The sequence below is a fragment of the Mobula birostris genome, chromosome 25, assembly GCF_030028105.1.
Source record: "Mobula birostris isolate sMobBir1 chromosome 25, sMobBir1.hap1, whole genome shotgun sequence".
Taxonomy (NCBI): domain Eukaryota; kingdom Metazoa; phylum Chordata; class Chondrichthyes; order Myliobatiformes; family Myliobatidae; genus Mobula; species Mobula birostris.
This window is the reverse complement of record NC_092394.1, coordinates 12,697,875-12,721,909: the sequence shown is the minus strand read 5'-3', so window position 1 is coordinate 12,721,909 and position 24,035 is coordinate 12,697,875. Positions and strand designations below refer to the sequence as shown.

The 24,035-nt window shown below is 39.3% G+C and overlaps 1 protein-coding gene across 1 annotated transcript; it reads right to left on the bottom strand.

Annotated features, from left to right (window-relative positions):
* Nucleotides 1-240: 240 nt before the first annotated feature.
* On the bottom strand, nucleotides 241-23,321 carry wsb1 (WD repeat and SOCS box containing 1). Its single transcript, XM_072243663.1, has 9 exons — nucleotides 23,001-23,321; nucleotides 16,210-16,375; nucleotides 13,683-13,942; nucleotides 12,905-13,036; nucleotides 11,347-11,447; nucleotides 4,271-4,443; nucleotides 2,698-2,811; nucleotides 1,319-1,426; nucleotides 241-834 (listed from the first exon to the last, which is right to left on the bottom strand). Exons 1-9 carry the CDS (start codon nucleotides 23,038-23,040, stop codon nucleotides 672-674), a joined length of 1,257 nt encoding a protein of 418 aa, XP_072099764.1. The 5' UTR covers nucleotides 23,041-23,321; the 3' UTR covers nucleotides 241-671.
* Nucleotides 23,322-24,035: the final 714 nt, after the last annotated feature.

Here is a 24,035-nt window from a genome sequence, read left to right as displayed (position 1 = left end):
TTGAGTACAGAGCATTAAAAAATTATACTAAGTTTTCATAATGCTCTGGTTTGTGCACAACTACAGTTCTGCAGGCAATATACTTAGCACAACTAAAGATGCAAAGGGTCTTCAAGATCACAAGAGATTATCCACAATGATGCGATGGGTATACAAGACGAACACAAATGGAATGATTCTGAATTGTAGATCAATTCAGACCTGTGCAGAGCCTGAAACAAAACCTCAGGACAGAAATGCTGACAGACAAAATTTAGCTTTTTAATACTTAAAAAAGGAACAAAAATAAATTCACATTTGAAATACAGTAAGGTTGCATTTGCAAGTGTTCAAATCTTTGGCAGTTGACAGTTTTTCCTGCTGCGGACTGGAGCAAAGACCAAACAAAACTTTGTGCCCACTTTCCCAATACCACAAATTGACCTGAAAAAAATCACCAATCTGTAGTAATAGATTGGACCATCAACAGCAAAGGAACATAAAATAATCACTGTACACAGCTATATATAAAAATGGTACAAGTTTACAGAGTATGTACAGTTTAAAAGTCTGTACGAGCTGTCCATGCACTCTCTTGCTTTACAAAGGCAGCAAAAATCACCTGCTTTAATACACTCGAATCATAAAAGCAACTTGTTCTTAAGCCTTTGAAGTTAAGCAGCTCAAATGGATCAGACTATGCGATATGTCAAGTAGTTAACTATCTGTGATGGGATAGGCAGTTTCTCAACAGTCCTGGTAGCCATCACTCTTCGTAGAGCCATGCGGCAGAGATGCTGAAGACTTGAGACTTGTTTGGGGGTAGTCCAGAAGTGAACACTTCCATCTCGTGATCTTGGAGGAGGAATGAGAAAGCCAATAGTTTATTAATACAAGATCTTAGGCTAAAGTGCTGCATACACTATTTTTGGTAAGATTCTGACACATAAAGTAGGGATTGAAAGCAAGAAGACATTATAATCTATGCCACTGGAATAATATAACAAAGAACTGGTACAAGTTAAGCCTTTATTTGCCTCAAAGCTTATACTTCTCTGCAACAGTTTCAGATATAATGTAAAGAACAAATATTCTTTCACTGACACACTTGTGAAAAGATGCACTTACAACACAAATCCAGCTTAATGTAGGAAACATCAGTATCTATTCCTATATGGCTGGCAGAACAACATGCAGATGTGCAGAGCAAACTGCAGCCGCAGTTAAAGTGTATTAATGCTATTATAAGGCACATTAGAAAGCTACTTAACATCAAGGTAAAAGTCACAGCTTCAAGGTTTTCTGATAAAAATCACTTCACTGGATTAAAACTACTTACCCTGTAGCAAGGACATGACCATCTGGAGAAAAGCCACAGGATATCCCATTATATAAAGGAGCAACCTCTACTGGACAATCAGAATTAATGCTCCAAAATCTTAACATTCTGAAAAACAAATAAGCACCATTACTGGTAGACACCAAACAGGTATTACTCATCCTACTCAGTATCTCGTCTCAATTGTGTACCTACATTAAAACCATAAGACATAGGAGCAGAATTAGGCCATTCGGATCACAATCTGCTCCAGTATTCAATCATGGCTCATTTACCTCAACCCCATTCTCCTGCCTTCTCCCCATAACCTTTCACATCCTTACTAATAAAGAACCTACCAACCTCTGCTTTAAATATATCCAGTGACATTCTCCACAGCCATCCAGGGCAATGAATTTCACAGATTCACCACCCTCTGGCTAAAGAAATCCCTTATCTTTGTTCTAAAGGGACGTCCCTCTATTCTGGGACTGTGCCCTCTGGACCTAGCCTCTCCCACTATTGGAAACATCCTCTCCATGTCCACTCTATCTAGGCCTTTCACTATTCGATAGGTTTTAAGCGATCCCTTTCATTCTTCTAAACTCCAGTGAGTATAGGCCCAGAGCCACCAAACATTTCTCCTGTGTTAACCCTTTCATTCCTGGGATTGTTCTTATGAACCTCCTATGGATCGTCTCCAATATAAGCACATCTCTTCCTAGATAAGGGGCCTAAAGTTGCTCACAATACTCCAAGTGTGGTCTGACTAATGCCCTATAAAGCCTCAACGTTACAATCTTTTCTAATCTTCTAGTCCTCTCAAAATGAATGCTAACATTGCATTTGCCTTCCTTACAACTGATTCAATCTGCAAGTTAACCTTTAGGGAATCCTGTACATGGACTCCCAAGTCCCTTTGCACAACTGATTTCTGAACTTTCTCCCCATTTAGGAAATAAGACTCTTTATTCCTTCTACTGAAGTGCATGACCATTAACACTTGCCTATATTCCATTAACCATTTCTTTGCCCATTCTCCCAATCTAAGTCCCTCTGCAGACTCCTGCTCCCTCAACATTACCTGCCTCTCTACCCATCTCCATATCCTTTGCAAACTTAGCCACAAAGCCATCAGTTCTGTCAACCAAAATCATTGACATATAATGTGAAAAGAAGTGGTCCCAACACTGACCCCTGCAGCCAACCAGAAAAGACCCCCTTTATTCCCACTCTTTCCCATCTGCCAGTCAGCCAATTTTCTATCTTTCCTGTAACACCATTGTCTTTAACAGCTTCATGTGCGCTACCTTGTCAAACTAAACAGCATCCACTGACTCTCCTTGTCTATTGTGTGTTAGTTCAAAACGTGTATTTAATTTATTGCCAGAATCACTTACTTGTCATCAGCAATGCTAGCAATGTGCATACCATCATGGCAAAAGGCAACTGAGTTCACCCAATGATCATTTGCTCCACCAGCAAATATTGGAGTAGGAGGTGGAAACAAGTGCCTGTTACACAAACAAAAATGCAATTATCAATACTTGTGCATAAATAGAAAAGGCCGAGATTAACTTAAATTGGGAAAAAAAAACTCCACCATATGAAAGTACAAAAAACCTGACCTACAATTTCATTTCCAGACCTCAGCAGAAATGCCAGAAGAAAAACTTGTGGATTGAACTCTCAAAATCTGAGTAAACAGATTAAATCGTTCATCCGGGGATATCAATTTTAATGACAGAACTTTGAGAAGCAAGTGCAGTGGTGAAATATAACATGCATCTTATTCATTCATTTGACATGGAAATTCAATTTTGAAAAGCTAACTAGTCCATAGATTGCTTAGAATGGCATTTATGATTTTTGTCCATTATAGAGATAATTTAGGTTTAACATCACCGGTATATGTCGTGAAATTTGTTGTCTTTGTGGCAAGTGAATTACAGTAAATATATAATAGTTAAATTAAATAAGCAGTGCAAAAATAGAAGTAAAAACAGTAGTGAGGTAGTGTTCACTGGTTCAAAATTCATTCAAAGGAAGAGGCTAAAAAAGCAATGTACTTTAGGACATTGTTGATTGTGGTTAAGCTGATGTTGCTTTACAATAAAAACATTTGAAACAGAAAGGAAGAAGCTGTTCCTGAATCACATCTAATTCTCACATCTCTCAATAAAACTACTCAATTATACCACACAAAAAAGTCTGCACTCACATAAATAAACTCCTCTAACTGTGCAGGGGTGGTGCAAGATGGAGAAGGCACACAATTATAAAATCTACTACTGTCCCATTTACCAGCATCAGGCCCATAGCTTCTATGCTTGGAAACTCAAGTACTCATCTAGATCCTTCTTAAAGGTCAACGGAGTATTGACATAACCAGCTCTTTAAGCATTCAAGATTCTAATCATTCTTTGGGTTAAAAAAAAACAGACTCCTTCAGATTCCCTCCAATGTCTTGCAATCCTCCATCTAAACCTATGCCTTTATGATAAACAAAGATTTATCACCTACCCCATTTATCATTCTCAATTTTATGTACCTCCATTGTTGTTGTTTCTTTTCACACCTTGTGGTGTACTGGGCTGCATTTTTTGCCGTTTCTGTAGTATTTGACTTCTTTTTTTACAAGGCCAAGTTGCTAGTTCAACGCTCAACCCAGCAAGGATGGAAAGCACACAAGGAGCCTGCCAGATTCACACCCAGGACTATTTGCCTCAAAGTCCAGTGCTAATACCACTACACCACCAGCTGGTTAATATCTCTGTTAGGGCTCTTTTACCATTAGTCTCTTCTACTCCAGGGAAAACAAACCTAGCCAACTTCTCCAAACAAACACCAAACTAAGATGAATCAATGTGCCAGGAGAGGATAAAAAAAAGAAATTTGAAAAAAAAGTCCTATTGCATTAAGTTAGGAAACACTGCTGATTCACACTAGTCAAAGCTAAAACTGTTTACTTACCCCAGCTCCAACAAAATTCTGCCTATGTGTGGATCCCAAACAATAACTCGTGTGTCATGAGAGGCTGTAGCCAATAATGCTCCATCAGGAGAGAATTCACATGATACAACGTCATTCAGGTGACCTTCAAGTTTACGAATCATGGTGTATTTTTCCATGTTCCACAGAAAAACCTGCAATGAGAGAGTCATGCTTTACAGCCCCAGTTTGTGGTTATTCTTCCCAGCAAACATACGTCCACTATTTTATAACTTAAGGCCAATTTAGCACAAATTCTGATAAGGCTGTTGAATTATACTTAAAATTGTTCAATTTAACAACAAGAAATTTATAGATAATATTTGAAAACATGCTAGCAATAGTTAATTTTAAATAATACATCCAATATTTACTTTCTAAACATCCTCAGAGGACGCTAATACTTTAAACTTTACAACTTTAAACATTTTAATTACGTTTCCCAGTTGAAATTTAACTCTTCAGCAACATTAAATATATGTAGAAAAATACTGTACAGGTAACTTAAGCATAACATTTTGTTACTCCAACGGAACCTCCATTCAGAGTTAAAGTTCACGTGTGTTTACAAAACGTTTTCACTCGGAGCGAGAGCCTATGAAACAGCAGATACTGCAAGAGAAAAGAACATTTTTGACGGCCTAAAGGAACAATCCTTCGGCAAGCAGCACAAAACTGAGGCAACAACATTACATTTATGGTTACATTATTAATGTCACGATATATTAACCAGATGATTCAACTAGAGACAAAATACACTGAATGCTAGATATTACAACGTTTGTTCCAAACTATTATTGTATGTAAATTCTGAGGGTATAATATTCCCCCAAGTTTGTTCTTCCCGCCCCTGGACCTATTGAGCCCTGCAACTCTCCAGAAGCTATTTAGGACAGGTGACCTGCTCCCAGGCCTCTCCCTTTTCAACTTGTGATCAATTACAACTTGGATGCCACTTATCATTCAACATGGAGCCATTTCGTCCATCTGTGGCACTTCCACAGTCAGATAGAAGTCACAGCATTAGAAGTACTAAAGCAATGCCTTCATCTGAAAAATATGGTAGCACAGTTACAGCAATAGTATACAGCATAGACAGCCTTCAGAATAGGTCACATACAGCAATTCTCAATTATCAAGGTCAACTAACTTAAAAAACAGAATTTAAGATACATGTGGCTTCAGTGGACAAGCTTACAAAAATCTCCACCTGGCAAATTTAGTATGCTACATTACTAAATCATTTGGCCTGTTAAAAATTAATCTGCTGGATGGTCTTAAATTTAAAACTTACAATTAAACATGTAATGTATGAAGTTAGATGTGATATTATTACCATTAAGTACTACTCAGTTTTAATTTTAAAACGTTAGTTTTGTACTTATTCCAAATTCACTAACGCAAATTAGTAAGTTGATTTCAAGTCCAGAAGTTACAAACTTTTTTTTTTTTATTAACAGTTAAGTCTTAACTTTGTACCCCCCCCCCACCTCTCCTGAAAACTAACTTTGCAGGGAGGCATTGGCCATCCACAGTCGTGGATAGCAACTGCTCAATTATTATTAAATCTGATCACAGCACACAAGTGATGCTACTATTTATTGGCCAACCCTGACGCTCAACTAACAGGAACAAGCTGGAGGGGATTACGGCAGAAAATAATTAGGTTTCTGGCTTAACTGCACCTACTTGCCCTTGATGTATAGATTGTGACTGAAAGGGAGGCTAAAATGACACAGGAAATTGGGACTAGCTGGGTGGGCAGTGGTCAGCATGGAGTCATTCAGCCAAAGGGCGCTGTCTGTAGTGTACTGCTATGACTCTAATTAGTAAGGAAAATGGAGAAATTAATGGGGTGAAAGCCAAATCCACAGGAAATTATGAACTGCATCCCGAGGTTTAAAACAAAAAAGTGGCTATGGAGATTACAGGTTTTGAAATACTGGAGAGTGGCAAAAAGTACCCCCACTACTTAAAATGAGAAAAAACAACTATAAATCCAGGAAATACAAACTAGTAAACCTGGTATTATAAAGGTACATGAATCCAGAGACAAGAGCACTTAAGATACAACAGGACTGGCCAGTAACAACTTTACTTATGTGGGAAATTAAGCTTGACAACTTGAGATTTGAGATTAAAGCAGTAAATATAGAATAGGGACATGAATGTGTGGCATACTAGATTATCTGAAGAGATTATCAAACAGAATCAGAACATATGGGATTGGTGGCAATAAATGTATGTGGATCAAGAACTGACTCACAGTTAGAAACTAGGAGGAATAAGACTAGTAATTCTCAAGAGTGTTAGTAGTTAGGTGCCACAGGGATCAATGCTAGGGCTCTAGCTGTTTGCAATCTCTATCAAGGTTCTGAGCAAGTGGATGAAATGCAAAATATTCACTGATGATATAAAACTGGGTGTCAGAAAAGGTCGGAAGATGTAGAGAGGCTTCAAGGCGATACAGTTTCAATCAACAGACAAGAATGTGGAAAAATCCAATGCCGTTCATTCAGTTGTAAAATGTAAAACGAAAAGCTGAGCAGGTAATGAATGGTTAGACTGAAAGACACGAGTGTTCAGAAGACACATGGCCTTATACACAAATCAGTGAGTAAACTAGGAAAACCAATGATTACAACATTTAAGGATTCTTACTGGAAGTTACACAGGTTCCTGATGAGGCTGCATCTAAAATACTAAACATGGCATGTGCCCTCCTTGCACAGAATAGGGCAGTTGCAGGGGAACTGCAGCGAAGGCTCAAGAGTAATGATAGCATGGGGAAAGGGTTGGTCTATTTGAAGAAATTGAGCACACAGAATCAATCTTCACTGATTCAGTTGACAGGATTGATCCAAATGAAACATACAAAATTCTTCTGGGACTCAACAGGGTAGATGTAGAGTGGTGCCCTTTCCCAAAACTCAAAATGTCTGCACAGGGGTCAATCTCAAAGTATGGGACCTCCCATTCAGGATCACTGACAAGAGCTTCCCTCCACTACATCCCACCGGAGTGTAGTGAGCCCTTGAAATTCTGTAACAAAGTGGGCATATTTAATACTCAGACTAATGATTATCATTAGGATGGAGACATACATAAGGAGGTGGTGGTACTTGATTAAGATCAGTCATCATCTTACTGAAGAGTAAAACAAACACTAATGGCCCACTCTGCTTCAATTGCTTGTTCTTGAAGAGCTAACTTAGTGAACCAAAGACTGAATCCCAACATTACTTATGGCATCTGGTTCAGCTACTCTGAGTAAACTCACATGAGGCCTACAGACTTTAGGAGAATGGTGGTACTACAGAAATCAGCTCATGATTGATATTAACCAGTTCCCAAATACAGTATAAAGATGGTCACGGTACAACACTGTCTATTTCGTCATTCCTTGAAAATACAAGTAAAGACATAAAAAGAGTCTACCATACTGCACAACATGGAATTGATAGCAGGCAGCTCAGTGGTGCAGCAGGTTGGTGCTCCATTGAGTTTACAACATAGGTTCACGCTTGTGATCCTCCATGCAGAATTCCACATCTTACACCAGGTGGTCTGGGGAAGGACCAAGCTGAAGCCAAGTACTTCCCATTGAGGAAGAGGGAGAAAAAAGCCAATAAGTAAGTTATCCTGGACTGCTCACACACACCTTCTGGTAACATTGTCAGAGGCCAGGGAGCAGGTCGCCTGCCCACCCTCTGCCAGGAATGGTACATGCTGTGGGAGATCTAAAGAGGAAAAAAATACTTGGTAAAATGGAGGGAAAAGGTTAAATTTTTTTTATTCAAACGTTTAGCAGCTTGTTGCTATCCATAATTATCAAGACAGATTAAAAACTGGGTAATTCACAGTTTAAAAAAAACACAATCCAAGGCTCATAATAATAAAAGTAACTGAAGTTCTACAAAATCTTTTCAAATTTACAACAATACAAGCTAAGGTATGCTCATCACATGTTTTGACAACATACAATATTTAAAACTTTCAACTGGTAGAGAAACTATGGCTTTCAAGTGCAGAAGCCAAGTACTCCAGCCTGATAGTTTTAAAATACTAGTCACTAAGTCACAAAATCACTATCTGCCAAACAAGGGCATGGATACACAGCCTAACCCTGAATAATTACTGACCAGAATAGCAAGTCTTCCAGCTATGTAATGGGTGGTCCACATCTGAAGAAACTAGAATTTTAGTGGACGGAGGAGTATCAGTGGATGTTTCTTAGACGGACTTCAAACAAATGCTTGATAAATTCCCTCATAATTTATTTGAAGGCAAAGTATCAATCAGATGATAAAATTAGCTGAGCAACATGAGACAAGGAGGGGGATAACTGGGAAATGCTCAAATTCACAAGACCAATTACCACCTGGACAAATCTGTATAGGGACTGCAACTTTCACACTTTAAACCAGTGCTTTAGAAGATGGGACAATACCACATGCAGTTTTCTATTGATATGAAAAGAGACAGAACTGTAAGCAATGCAAACAGAAGTCAAAAGGATAAAAGAAACAGGGCAAAATAAATAAAACTGTGGCAAACAGACTGCAATGCAAGCGATCATAGTTATCTTTCTAAACTGAAAAGCCAAAAGCAATGGGGTTCTAAAGAAGCGTCACAGACAGGTACAGAACAACATCGAGAAGACCCAGTGTTGATCTTGGTATCTTGAGGACTGGAAAGCAAGGTACTGCAAGTTATAATGCAAATTCTGGTCAGGCCACATCTGGTACATTAGGCATCATGTGTAAGGAAGGATATTTGCTTATAGTGATACCTGGATACCAAGTTTAACTTATAAAGAGACCGCACAAACTTGAGTTGCATTCCCTGAAGTTTAAATAAAGATTAAAATCAGTAAGTTTGAAATAAATGGGGAGGAAAAGTTGGAGAGAACTCACCTACCCTCGGGCCAGAAACTTCAAGTTTTAAGGTTTTAAGTTTAAAAATGCTTCTGCATGCAGTGGTAGAAATATGATTCAACTTCACTATTAGGTTATCAAGACCTACCAAACATGGATTTAAAACGTAAGAGTCTAACAAAAATTAGTTCAACATTACCAGCATCATTTGTGACCAATTTTAAGCGAAAGCACAATGATAAAGGCAATTCAAAAACCCATTAAATACTCTGGTTCTACAGTAGCATTGTTGTTCTTGCTTTTACTTTGTTATTATGCTATGTTTTAATAAAAGAGCAACTCAAGGACAACAAAGGGGGAAAGCATTCAAATCTAAACAGCAAGATTTAGTTTTAGTAATCATTTTATTGTGTTTGGGCCAAAATACCACCCTAGTTTTAATTACCCACTGCCCAGGTGCTGTTAATGGTTACAGGGTAAGTCACTCCAGATTCAGTTACGCATCAAGTGGAGTTTTAGCCTTTCTATTTAGTGGAATAATTAATTTAATTGCAGTGTAATTACTGTTTAGTAATGCCTTATGCAAACTCAATTATCATCGTATCAGTATCAAAAGATCCAGGAGCAGACATTTATGGTTGAAACACACAAAATAGGCAGTAAAAATCTAAAGGGGTACTTTGAAATTGTTCAGAAGAAATGACTAGAAATGCACATACGCAGTGCACAGGATAAGGTTTACTGTGCTTTCCTGTGCTAGGGTCAAGACAGTAACTCAATAATTGTAGGGTTTAACTGCTGCCATTTGCCTCCTTCTGCATAAGCTTATTATTTTGATTAACTGAAGATCCAAGATCTCACACTTATGTCTTATTTTATACAGATTTGTTCACTGAATTTCAGAAAAGACTTTACAACCTTGTGTTATTAGTCATAGTAGAATTAAACACACAACACTGAAGGAAAATGAGAGATCAAGTACAATGAAGAAAGGATACCAAAAATTGCAAATGCATTATTTATAGATATAGATATGATTGAGCAGTGAATACATGCTGCTTTTGTGAATGTTGTAGTGAGAAATAAAAATGAATAAATAAAACAACTAAAGTGGTGTCTGAGCAGGATTAGAGGAGGAAAATGCATTAATATTCTGAGTAGCTTTTGTGTCCAGTTGTTCAGCTGTGCCCAACACAAAGGCTTGAAACCAACTGGAACTAGGTTTTCTTTTGGCTGCCAATATCACAAGTCAAACAAACAAATGAGGAAAATGTCTTATCAGACCTCTTTTTGCCTTGGGATGTCCAAAGGAGATAATTTCTATAGAGGCCATCAGATTACAGATATAATGTTAGAATTTTATGATTTTAAACAAGCACTCAAATTCAGCATTTAATTCCAATTATGACATCTAAAGTGTCCATGAAACCCTAATCATTACCCACAGGGATGAGGCTAGAGAAAAATCACCCAGATATATAATCTTACATAAACTTAACCACTCACTTCTCCTGTTTATGCTTGTAACTATGAAGTGCCATGAAAAGGATAGGTGTCTGTCCCCTTAACCAGAAGCAAATTAAAGAGAAATAAAAATTCAAGTTTGTTGTTGTCTACTGGGATTGTTTGGGAGGGTGGGAAGCATAGAAGGACAAAGCAAAGAAATTTTCAACCAATTTTGGGGTACAGTGCAATTTACTGGTAACGTGATTGAAAAAGTTAAATTATTCCTCACTTTCCAGTTAACATAGTGGCAAAGTCATGCTTACAGTTACTGTATCCAAACAACAGTAATTCTGATGAAATTAGTTCAATAGGACTACTTTTTATATCAAAAGACATAGATTAAGTCATATCCAAGAGTCAAACATCTTCCTACACATATGATCTCTAGTACAGTGCTGAAAACATTACGAAAAAAAAACATTTAGAAACTTTCAATTGTGGCCATGTGCTGATATACACCGGACTGTATGTCATTATTAAAGGCCAGCCTAATTTTTGGAACGTTTCTCATGTGGCAATGTTGTGATGTACACAGTGCTTCTGTATCATCGTAGCATCTAGCTCTAACAAGTCATAATTCATTCAATGTGCAATAGAAAACAATACATGCAATCTCACAATCACCAATTAATAAAACTTTATTTGAAATGAGAGAAGAGGAACTTCAACACATACCGCTTTTCCAGCTCCAACAGAGCAGAGAATGTTTGAATCTGGGGAGAAGGCACAGCTGTACACCCAGTTGTTATGGCCCCTCAGTACGGTTACCATATTGCCTGTAAAGATAGTCAAGTCTAATTCAGGATAAATGTAGATACATTTCCCTCCTTCCCCAATTTAGCACAAAGCTCTCCTCACCTCTTCAGCTTTGAAAATGTACAAGATTGCCTACACACCATTTGCTTTCCTACCACCCAACTACACTACATTAATTGGCTGCTATAGGTCACCCATGAACCAGCAACCTTTGTAATGCTGGAAGAAACTACAGCACTTAAAAGGAAACCCAGAGGAAGGAACCCTACACAGATAGTACCAGCCACGAGGAAATCTGCAGATGCTGGAAATTCAAGCAACAAACATAAAAATTGCTGGTGAATGCAGCAGGCCAGGCAGCGTCTATAGGAAGAGGTACAAGTTGACGTTTCAGGCCAGGACCCTTCGTCAGGACTAACTGAAAGAAGAGATAGTAAGAGATCTGAAAGTGGGAGGGGGAGGGGGAGATCCAAAATCATAGAAGACAGGAGGGGAGGGGTGGATGTAAGAGCCGGAGAAGGGAGAGGATCATGGGACAGGAAGCCTGTGAGAAGAGAAGTGGGGGGGGGGGCAGGGGGAGATAGTACCAGGTCGGGATAGTATGGGAGCACAAGGGTTAGCACAACGCTTTGGCACACCAGCTTTCAGATTAGGGTTCAATCCCTGCCATTGTAAGGAGATAATACATTCTCCCCAGTACCACACAGGTTTCCTCCCACATTCTAAAGGTGTACAAGTTAGGATTAGTAAATTGTGGACATACTTCATTGGCACTAGAAGTGTATTGACACTTGAAGGCTGCCCAGCACAATCCTCGCTGAAATGATTTAATGCAAAACGTTACATTTGTGTTTCAATGTGCATGTGTTAAATGAAGCTAATCTCTTTAAAACAACCAGGGTTGAGCCTGGGTTGCAATGGCTTTGAATCTACAACAGGACTAAGTACCGTACCACTGGGAAATGGTGGCATCTCTGGTGGCAGTGAAATTGACTCATTTGATTAATTATTTGCAAGGAATTTAAAATTAATTTATCGAAACTGAAACAATAACATTAAACTTATTTCCAATTCTTCACAGCCAGAGCAAAGCTTCAAGTTTACCTCACTTTATTATTTTAGGAGACTCCTTTAACACCTTGTAAACTTAGTATTTCAAGTCTATAAACCCAAACCTCAATTCTGACCGCAAGTCTAAAATAAATCTATTATAGTGCGAAACTCAAGAGAGTTCTTACAAAATCCCAAAAGGTGAGCACTCAAAACTGAATACAGAACTTTATTTTTAACCAGTGCTATACCACTGATTCATTTTGCACATTAGTTTCTTTGATGCGAGAGCCAACATGCTTTGTCATTTTCATTATTTCAACTATTATGAATAAGGCCGTTATTGTTGAAAATTACAGCCGGACATATTTCCATGGAATACATGTCACAGAAAAGTGTTTTTGGTTATTCCAAAAAAAGGACATACCATCATCATTAAGGTCCCAGACCCTCAGAGTTTTATCTCTTGATGCAGAAACAAGGATAAGGCTGCCATCAGGTGCAAAGGTCAAATCACGAACAACTTCATTATGGTCCATCAAATTAAGAAGGAATTTACCTGAAATAAAGCAGATACCCAATAATTGACACAGTGCAAAGTCATGTTAAGATGAGTACATTTTAAATATTTAGCAATTATTCTGCAAAAAAGGCATATGGTAGCAGAGGCAAGATTTCATTAGTGTAGATGATTAGGATTGAATAAAAATGATCATTTCCATGAGCAACGAAAAAAAGCAACAGCATGCATTTTAATAAAACAGACTGTTTGGGTAGGAGAGGAGAGAAAACAGGAGAAGGGGGCAGAATGTGGGAAATAGGAACTTCATCCAAAAAGAACACAATTTTTTCCTTACTAAAATAATAGCCTCACCCTTCATGTTAGGATTTTCTTCAATTCCACCAGTCAATTAGCGACAAGTGTTAAGGACCAGGCACAATTTTAACATATCAAAATTACTTTTGTTCCAAGGAATATGGTAAACAAAAATGAAAACAAGAACACTTGCTTGATGGCTAAACTAGCAGTTTCTTCTCAGTACACAATCAATACAAAATTGATTGTATGGCAAGAAAAAGGAACTACCTTTATATGTAAAAAAAAACCATGTTTCAAATCAATGACTAGTCATCAGATTTGAGGTGCGAACTTGACAAAGTTGCTGAAAGTAGTAAAAATATAAATTTACAGATCTGTATAATACCTGTGTACACATCCCAAATTTTGATACGCCCATTGCTCAAGCCAGTTGCCAACAACAGCTGGTCTCGGCCAAACTTGAATCGGTGCCATTCAATGTTCACAAAGCGACTACGTTTCTCAGGTACAGAGGAACCAAAAGCAAGGGACCACACAATATCTCCGCAGTCTATTGTATGCTCTTCTGGTGTATTCTTCTGAGCATCAGAATTTTGTTTTCTGGGGCTCTTATTCACAGTATTATTATACTCATCAAAACACAATCTTTTGGGAAGAAATAAAGTACAGGGTTAGTAAAAACAAAAAGAACTAGACAACGTAGAAGTCAATGTAAAGCAAGTTAAAGTTAATTGCAATACATTTCATCCTGGAAAACACAAACAGGAATCAGAACCACAGTATGTACAGCATTAAATGACCAAACCACATTTTTTTTTTTTTTTTTTTTTTTTTTTTAAATTAAAGGGAGCAGTGAGGGTTAAATATCGCAAAAACCACCATCTTAAAATGTTAATCATTTTCTAGTCATACGAACCAAATTGCCCTCAATCACGATTTAGAAAACAACTTTCCAGTAACAGCCCATTTTCCGCTTATGATTTCAAGCAAACAACTTTAGCTAACCCAATATATTCAATGTGAGTATATTGCTTGCTGTGCATTGTAAATGTTAATCCCACTGGGTGCAAAATAGTGTCATTGGAAGGCCAGTACCTATTATCAAAGGCAAATTATCCACAAGATAATCGTAGAGAGCCAGCTTCTTTAAATCCTGCAGTCTGTGGGAAACATTCCCACAGCACTGCTGGAATTTCAGGATATTTTACAAAAACGTCTATAATACTTCACCGTTGCTGTACTGCCAAGCTGGAATTGGAATGATTTACTGCTGTAGGTGGTAGACACTACAGACAATGTGCTGCTGGAGGAGTGAGTTCACAGATGCCTCTGATCTAACATGCTGCTTTTTCTCACTGTCTTAAAATGTTCTTAAATAGTAGTAGACTGCAACTCACGCAACTGAGTGCAAAGTATTCCCTCACATTTCCCAATAGAAGATGATAAGATTGGGGGCCAAGGAAGAGATTTGCTGCAAAACACCCTTTTTGTGATTTACTCTTATGCACAGCTAGTCCATTCAAGTATCTCAATAATGATGACCAAGATGGCAGACAGTCAGGGGTTTGATCAGGGCTTTTGTCACCACAATTCAGGAGGATAAATCCTCGCAGGAGATGTTACTGCCTGCACTCATATGTTAATTGCCACATCAGCCACAAACGAAAATGACCCAGCTATTCCTGCATCCTGGTGTGCACCATTATATTGTTTAAACAGCCACAATTGGAAAATGTTATAATTGGCAGCGCCATCCTTTATGTAGCTGCACCAGGTAGTCTGAATGTTGGAAGTTCTGCATCAAATGGACATCCAGCCCATGGAGTTACTTCCAAGTAGGATCCAATTCCTCAACTGAGGCTAGTAGATATTCAGACTCATATTTACCCAGCAAAACCCAACAAATTCTATTCCCAAATTACAACCTGTTTTACTAATTGGAACTATTTTCCCAGTTTATTGTGTACAGAAATAATGTGCACATTAACAAAGTAGATTTTGCATAATTCACTGATCCAAATATGTCTCTTGTCATCTCCAAATCAGACACCATGGTCAATATGGCTTTTTTTAAGAATATACTCTTTATTAACTATTTGGCATAACAGGCTTCCAAAATGGTCTAGCAAGCCCGTTTCATCATTCACAGTGCTGTGGCTTTAAAGCTATAACAGAGCAGACCACAGAAGTCTAGCAGATTCAGTTCAAAAATGACATTTTGTGAACAGAACTATTCAAGGCCTCTGTAGTGATTCCAGCTATTTTGTGCAAGTCTTAAATTCCCCAACTAGTTACAGATTAACAATTCTGAATCATTTGATCACACCAATAACACAATAAAAATTGGTGCTACTACATTTAATCTCATTAACTTTCCTTTTATTTCTCTCCGGAATATTGTCAAGGTCTTTGTTGTCTCAGCTACTATATTTGCAAGCGGCGCAAGGCAATATATTGCTAGCAGACACTCTGAAAGAAGATCCAATCTGTTATAATTGCTCAAGCACAAACTTTGTCCACTATTCAGAGCAAGACAAAGGCAACTTGTGTAATGCAGCAGCTGTCAATAAATGGCCATCTTCACACAAGTGACACGTGGGTTGTGAACCCAGACTATTCCAACAGCGGCATAGAAACAGTTGGCATGGGTTCGTCCTGCACTCACTTAATCACTGACCAACTGCATCTAATTGCAAATCACAGCAATTAGAATCTAAATCACTTTGTTTTCATCCATAATTCTCCACTCTCAGGTCATAAAACAAAGCAGATCTCACAGAAATTACTCGAAACAGGTACACATTCTACAATTAGGGTTGGGCAATAGCACAGTGAATTTTCACATCTTGACAAAGATTTCTTCTTGTGGATTACATTTCTCTTCAAAATCCATGTTGTGAAATAATACTCACTTATTTTGGCACAGAGACCAAGGGACTAGTTTCACTATACGATGACCTTGAGACCAAGCAAAGTATGAGCCATCAGGTGCAAAGGCAACAGTCCAGGTTTCACAGCCAGATTTCTGTTCAAATGGAGCACTGGGTGCCCAAAGATCAGCAATTAGCCGGGCTTGTGCTGCAGAGGGGAAAAAAATTACAAATTATTAAAAACAGGAAAGGCAAAACTTCAGAAAATGTAAATTTCTTAAACAATTTAACAACTAGAAGCTGGGAAGGATTAAAACTAATCTGTAGTAATGGGTGATGTAACATCAGGACAGACTGCTTCAGCAAGTCCAGCTTCCCATTAAACTACAATTTATCTGACTCACTGCAAAATCAAGGGAAATTAACTGAAAATGTTACACTGAACAAGTTACATTTACTACAACCTCAATTTAAATTCAAAATAAAGATCCCAAAACATGCAGTTTTGACATTCCAAGCAAATGATCATTAAAAAGTCATCTCAAAGGTCAGCAAACAAGAAAAAATTTAAGCAGAGTTTACACTGTTCTAATACTTCCGTCACAATCAATGTTATGCAACTCGAGTAGCAACAAAGCACTTTGAACATTACTACAGCAGTTCAACTTTGGCCTGTGCACTATCTATCACCATCCTCACCATCCAAGCCTATTAAGATGCCAGGAGGAGTAAACAACAAAACTGCAGATGCTGGCAATCCAAACTAAAAACAGAAAATATTGGGAAAACCTCAAGGAGCCAGGCAGCAGAGAAAAAGGATCCAACAGTCCCAAACTTGAAACAACAATAATAAGTTATTTATAAGCACTTTTCATACAAACAATGTAGTTCAAAGTGCTTTAAAATGGGATAAAGTTCAAACATGAAAATAAAAGGCAAAATGTTAATTAAAACAAGGTTAGATAAATAGGTCAAATGACAACTCTATCTTTGCATGGATGCCCCTTGATCTGCTAAGTGTGTCCAAAATGTTATTTTATAATGTACACTGCAATGGTAACATCTGAACACTGTTTCGAGGTCAAAATTACACCAAGTAACTAATGGCTCATTCTGCAGGTTTTCAGATTAGAAGGGAATTTTTAGGGTTGCATTTTGCAGTTCCTATTCAAATAACCAAATGCATTTAGAGCAATTAATCACCTCCAAAAGTCTTTGAGGTAGCACAATGAAACTACAAGAATTTCCTTCTTGTGGGCTTAATTTTGGGAACGAGAACATTTTCAAAATATTTATGCGGCACAGTAGCATAGTGGTTAGCACAATGCTTTACAGTACAGGCGACCTGGGTCCAATTCCCATCGCTGTCTGATGTAAGGACTTTGTACGTTCTCCCAGAGACCACATGGGTTTCCTCCGGTTGCTCTGGTTACCTCTCACAGTCCAAAGACATACCAGTTGGGAGGTTAATTGGTCACTGTAAACTGTCTCATAATTAGGCTAGGATTAAATCAGGGGTTGCTGAGCAGCGTGCTCAAAAGGCCAGAAGGGCCTATTCCGCACTGGATCTCAATAAATATATTTTACTACACAGGTTAGACAACATAGAGCTTCAAAATGGCTCAATCAACATTGTACAGTTATATAAAACAAATCAGCTGAAGCCTATATAATTAAATTTGAACTGTTTAGTTAAACCATGCTTTGTCTTCTTCAGAGGTTGTATTAAAATCACATGGAAGCATATTGTTACAATTCAATTGACAAAAAAAATGAAACCACTTACAGTGCAACCATTCCATATTGAGTATAGTAAGAGAAAATTTATATAAAACAGACATGAACAGAGCATTTGAACTCTAATAACAACAACCAAAGGGTAATAAGTCACAAGCAAATGATAAACAACACAAACATGTGCTGGGCAATCTCACAATTCAATTTTGTAAAAGTTAATCCCACAAAATTACTAGGCTGAGACGGGATAGGATGAAAATGGATTCTACTAGTAAAATATCAACTATGCAAAGTTTGTATCTTCCAGGAATATTTTGCCCCCCAGTTTAAATATAAAAACATAGAAAACCTACAGCACAATACAGGCCTTTCAGCCCACAAAGTTGTACTGAACATGTCCCTACCTTAGAAATTACTAGGCTTACCCATAGCCCTCTATTTTACTAAGCTCCATGTACCTATCTAAAAGTCTCTTAAAAGACCCTATCATATCCACCTCCACCACCGTTGCAGCAGCCCATTCCACACACTCACCACTCTCTGAGTAAAAAACTTACCCCTGACATCTCCTCTGTACCTACTCCCCAGCACCTTAAACCTGTGTCCTCTTGTGGCAACTATTTCAGCCCTGGGGAAAAGCCTCTGACTATCCACACGATCAATGACTTCATCTTATACACCTCTATCAGGTCACCTCTCATCCTCCGTCACTCCGAGGAGAAAAGGCTGAGTTCACTCAACCTATTCTCGTAAGGCATGCTCCCCAATCTAGGCAACATCCTTGTAAATCTCCTCTGCACCCTTTCTGTGGCTTCCACATTCCTTCCTGTAGTGAGACGACCAGAACTGAGCACAGTACTCCAAGTGGGGTCTGACCAGGGTCCTACATAGCTGCAACATTACTTCTCAGCTCCTAAATTCAATTCCGCGACTGATGAAGGCCAATACGCCTTCTTAACCACAGAGTCAACCTGCGCAGCTGCTTTGAGCATCCTATGGACTCGGACCCCAAGATCCCTCTGATCCTCCATACTGCAAAGAGTCTTACCATTAATACTATATTCTGCCATCATATTTGACCCACCAAAATAAACCACTTCACACTTATCTGGGTTGAACTCCATCTGCCACTTCTCAACCCAGTTTTACATCCTATCAATGTCCCACTGTAACCTCTGACAGCCCTCCACACTATCCACAACACCTCCAACCTTTCTGTCATCAGCAAACTTACTAACCCATCCCTCCACTTCCTCATCCAGGTCATTTATAAAAATCACAAAGAGTAAGGGTCCCAGAACAGATCCCTGAGGCACTCCACTGGTGACCGACCTCCATGCAGAATATGACCCGTCTACAACCACTCTTTGCCTTCTGTGGCAAGCCAGTTCTGGATCCACAAAGCAATGTCCCCTTGGATCCCATTCCTCCTTACTTTCTCAATAAGCCTTGCATGAGGTACCTTATCAAATGCCTTGCTGAAATCCATATACACTACATCTACTGTTTAAATGCAGAGTCTTATATAATGTCACAAATAAACACTTTGACCAACTCTGACATACAATTACAGATCTCTATAACTTTCATGTGCAAGATGCACCTGAGGAGATACGGTATTTGAAAAGAACCACAATTCCAGTTAGCAAGTAAAGCACAATGCAAAGACGGTGACAGGACTATTAAAATGCCATTGACACAACACACACACAGCTGCTCAGAGAACAGTGGCTCCATTTACATCCATGACACACCTGAAGCCTTCACCAAAATGGTGACCTGGTGCTGCAGGGAAGAGTGCAGCTTTCTCTTAGAGATTGGAAGCCATTTTGTTTACTCTGCAACGGTTCAATTTTCACTGATCCACAATTTGTTTTATCATATTGTGGAATAATTTCAAATATTACTCTATACAAAATAAAAACACAAACCTGAATGCAAGGATCTTATAATTATAGAGCAGATTTTTAAAAATTTAATAAAATGAAGTTCTATACTTCAGATTCAAGGCACATTTTTCTAATCTGATGGAAGGTTCAAGGGACTAGAGCAGCAACCAAATGTTTTCATTACCCAAGGTGACCTGGGCTAGCATGAAGAGATTATAGTTTTGATGTCTGCTATTGATACAGATAATGTAGCCTCTAGAGAGCATGATAGTGGAAAACTTCAAGAGGCTTGGATAGCTCTCCAAAATAAACATAAGCTGCACTTTAATGCACCCTGGAATTAACAAAAGTCAGGATGCAATTTTAACTCAATCAAAAACAAAAGTTTCAAATCCAGAAATTTTCCCAATGATTTAAGGTTGGAGATAATTGAAACTATTAAAATCAACTCAACACATAACACTACTACCTCTTCTCTTCCCCCCCAAAAGAACAAGCAAACATGAAGATTTACTGATCAATTCATGATATGCCTTCCACATTCTCCGTGCCTTTTACATGCTGGCAAAGAATTAGACAAGCTCCTTAAATAACAATTTGCAGACCAAAAGGGAGGAAGGAGAATGGAACTATTGAGATGCAGAAAAGACAGGCTGAATATTCACCTTCAATTCAATCTCCAAATATTTGGCAATAAAAGAAACACAGATCCTAATGACAGGGTGTCATGACCTTTTCCTCAATCTTGTTTTTTATAAACACACAAAATTTTGTAGATATTGGAAATCCAAAGCAATGCACACAAAATGCTGGAAGAACTCAGCAGGCCAGACAGCATCTACAGTTGATGTTTCGGGCCGAGACCCTTCTTCTAGACCAGAAAGGAAGGGAAAAGGTGCCAGAATAAAAAGGTGGGGGGGGGGGCAGAAAGAGGGATAGCGAGAAGGTGATAGGTGAAGCCAGGTGGGTAAAGAGCTGGAGAGGAAGTAGTCTATCTGAGCCTGAAATGTTGACTGTTTATTCACTTGCATTGATGCTGCCTGATCTGCTGAGTTCCTCCAGCGCTTTGTGTATGTAGCTCTGGATTTCCAGCATCTGCAGACCTTGTGTTTATAATTATTATTGACTGTTTTTAAATCATACTAGGAAAACATTCAATAGTGTTGTTATATGGTTATATGTTATATGGTTAAAACAGCAGCATAGAAGCTGCCCTCGAGTCTAGTGGCAGTACAGCTAGATAGGAAGATGCAAGGTCACAACACGCTAGTTTGGTGAGGTCAATAGTCCATCTTACACACTTGGCAAAAATTAACAGTATTAAAACAGCAAGCTTAAACAGTACAGCAAGATGGACTCTGGACCTCTCTACTTTGTTGTGACATTGCACGTCACTGCCCTCCCTGTACGGTAACACTTTATTTGGCACTCTTATTGTTTCCCTTGTTAACAATACACCATTATAATGTATCAATCTGTACTGACAATATGCAAGGTGCAAGGCAAGATTTTCCACTCTACTGTAGTACGTGACAATAATTCCAAAGAGTAGCCAATTAGAATTGAAATAATAATAATTTCAATTTTAATTGGTTACTCTTTGGAATTTGAATCAAACACCAACCAAGAACAAGGACACAAGCAACAAGACTTACTAGACATACACACATTTAGAATTTATTTTGTGCCAATAAGACCAAAGACATTGATTTTCTTTCCATTCTGAAGGCAACTGTAACAAATACAAATTCCCCTTCAATATTCCCATGGGATAATCCTCACTCATTTGAAGCAGCCGAAATGGCAAAAATCCAGAACCTGGGGAAACCCCTACAACAGAGGCATGTACAAAGTATTTGGATCATCAAGATAAAGCTTGCATACAAGTAGAAGGATCATGCTTGAACTGTATGCCTCAAAGCTTAAAACCCATCCTCTAAGAATAATCACTCAAGTCAGCAGAGGACACCCAGTACTTCAAACTTGGCTCGCAAGGACAAGGATCATCAAGAAACACATAGTCTTCCAACTATACCAAATGCAAATATTAGCTGCAATATGGAAGTTGCCAAAAGAATTCTGATGTAATTCTACATTTTTCACAACGGTAAGATGTCCCAAAGTGCTACATAGAAACATGTGTATTGGAAATTACATTAAACAATCTTGAATCTGATATTGTCTCCCTGAACTAGGAGAGCAAAAATCACGGAGCCTACTCATCAGTTTCATGTTCAGACAGACAAAATCAACCACCGTCACCATGACAATACGATACCTTAGAGTACCTTTGGTGTAACTTATGAGACATTGGGATGAGAGACAAGCAATACTTCAAAGTAAATCAAGTCTGAGGGACTTAAGAGAATGGAAGCAAGGCAACTGTAAATAAAGAAATGAAGCTGGGTGTATAGCATTTAAGGATTTCTAACTTCCCTTCAATGCGAGCGAACTTGTTGGATGGAATCCAGATTCGTTAACAAAGTAATTCTAATTACAACAAATAGCAATGCAACTCTATAGCGGAACAACAATTTTTGTTTTGACAGTTCCAAAATACTACATCTCTACAAGTCATCAATGCCAGTACGTGCTTTCAAAAGTTGTTTCAGGAGGTAAGGTTGGGTACAGAGCATTTAACGTAGGTTCAAAGCAGACAAAAGGTATCACCCGGGGCCACAATGCAATTACAATTAATGCACTACTTTAAAACTCACTTTTTTTTTGAGATTCAATGCTGAATTTAAAAATTGATTAGTGAAGTGTCTTTAAAATACCAAAGTGAGCATGCATAACTTCTCAGTATTCAGCAATAGCAAATAAATGCAATATTGAGTAAAATAGACCTGTCCCAACCTTTATTCGGTTACAATACTGCACTACTGTACACACATACAATGAAAAAGACAAATTAATAAATAAAGTGCTGAAATCAAATTGCTGATCAATCTCTCCAATATAAAAGTCCACTGCGGGGGAAAAAAATTATGCAGAAGGAAAAATATCTGCAGTAACGTGGCTGCAGCCCCTGCAAGGGGCACTGAGACAACCCGTCAGCCCAGCCACCTCCCCCGCCTTCCAGCTTCTCCCACCGCAGAGACCGACCCCCCCCACCTCCCCCAGCACCCGGCCCAGCTCCTCCGTCCCCTCACACCGCCGCCGCCGCCGCCGCCCCCGGCACCGAGCGCCCAGGCCCCGCACCCTCACCTATTTCATTCTCGTTGACAGATCCTGGGAAGCTGGCCATCTAAGGACTCACGATCCGAGTTTCCAGAAACCGCGGCGGGGAACGAACGAGCGGACACGATCGGCGTGGACCAGGAAGAAGGAGAAGAAAAAAAGCCGGCGAGCAGCCGAGAACGGGCGCTAATCGCTCGGGTCGTCTCCCTACCTCACCAACAGACTGAAAACACGGTGCACTTTATTCAGCACAATGAGTATTCGGCGATTGAGGGAGCAAACGCACCGCACCGCCACAGACTGACGTGGACGCCGTGAATACGCTCCCCGCTCTTGACAAGCCCTAAAATGGCCACCACGGGAGGGGCGTGGCCTCTGCGTCATCGCGCCCCGCCTCTGCCTTGCCCCGCCCCCTCCCCTGGTGTCCGCACCTGCGGACGTGCACGTATTCCCGGGTCTGCTGTGGGAGTCCTCGCTCTACCTTGTCCTCTTCTCTCTCTCTCTCTCTCTCTCTCTCTCGTCAAGTGGCACATTCATCACGTGTGCGGCAGCATTTCCCAGTTTGGATGGATAGGGTCTTGTTGTTTATGTAGCGAGATATGGCGGGGAGTTTTTCATTGAGCGCAACCGTTAAGCGCTTTTGCGGGACAGGGCGTTCACAACCACTGGGCTGTGTTAATTATTTAACAGAAGTTGCGCTCACCTCACTACAGGGAGGATGTGGATGCTATAGAGAGAGTGCAGAGGAGATTTGCACTCTGCTTCCCACTCCCATTTGGATATGTCCATACATGGCCTCCTCTACTGCCATGATGAGGCTAAACTCAAGTTGGAGGAGCATCACCTCATATACCGTCTAGGTAGTCTCCAGCGCCTTGGTATGAACATAGAATTCTCCAACTTCTGGTAATTCCCTCCCCATCCCTTCCTCTATCCCTATGTCACTCTGCCCCCTCCCCCAGCTGCCTATCACCTCCCTCATGGTTCCACCTCCTTCTACTACCCATTGTGTTTTCCCCTATTCCTCCTTCACCTTTCCTGCCTATCCCCTCCCTGCCTCCC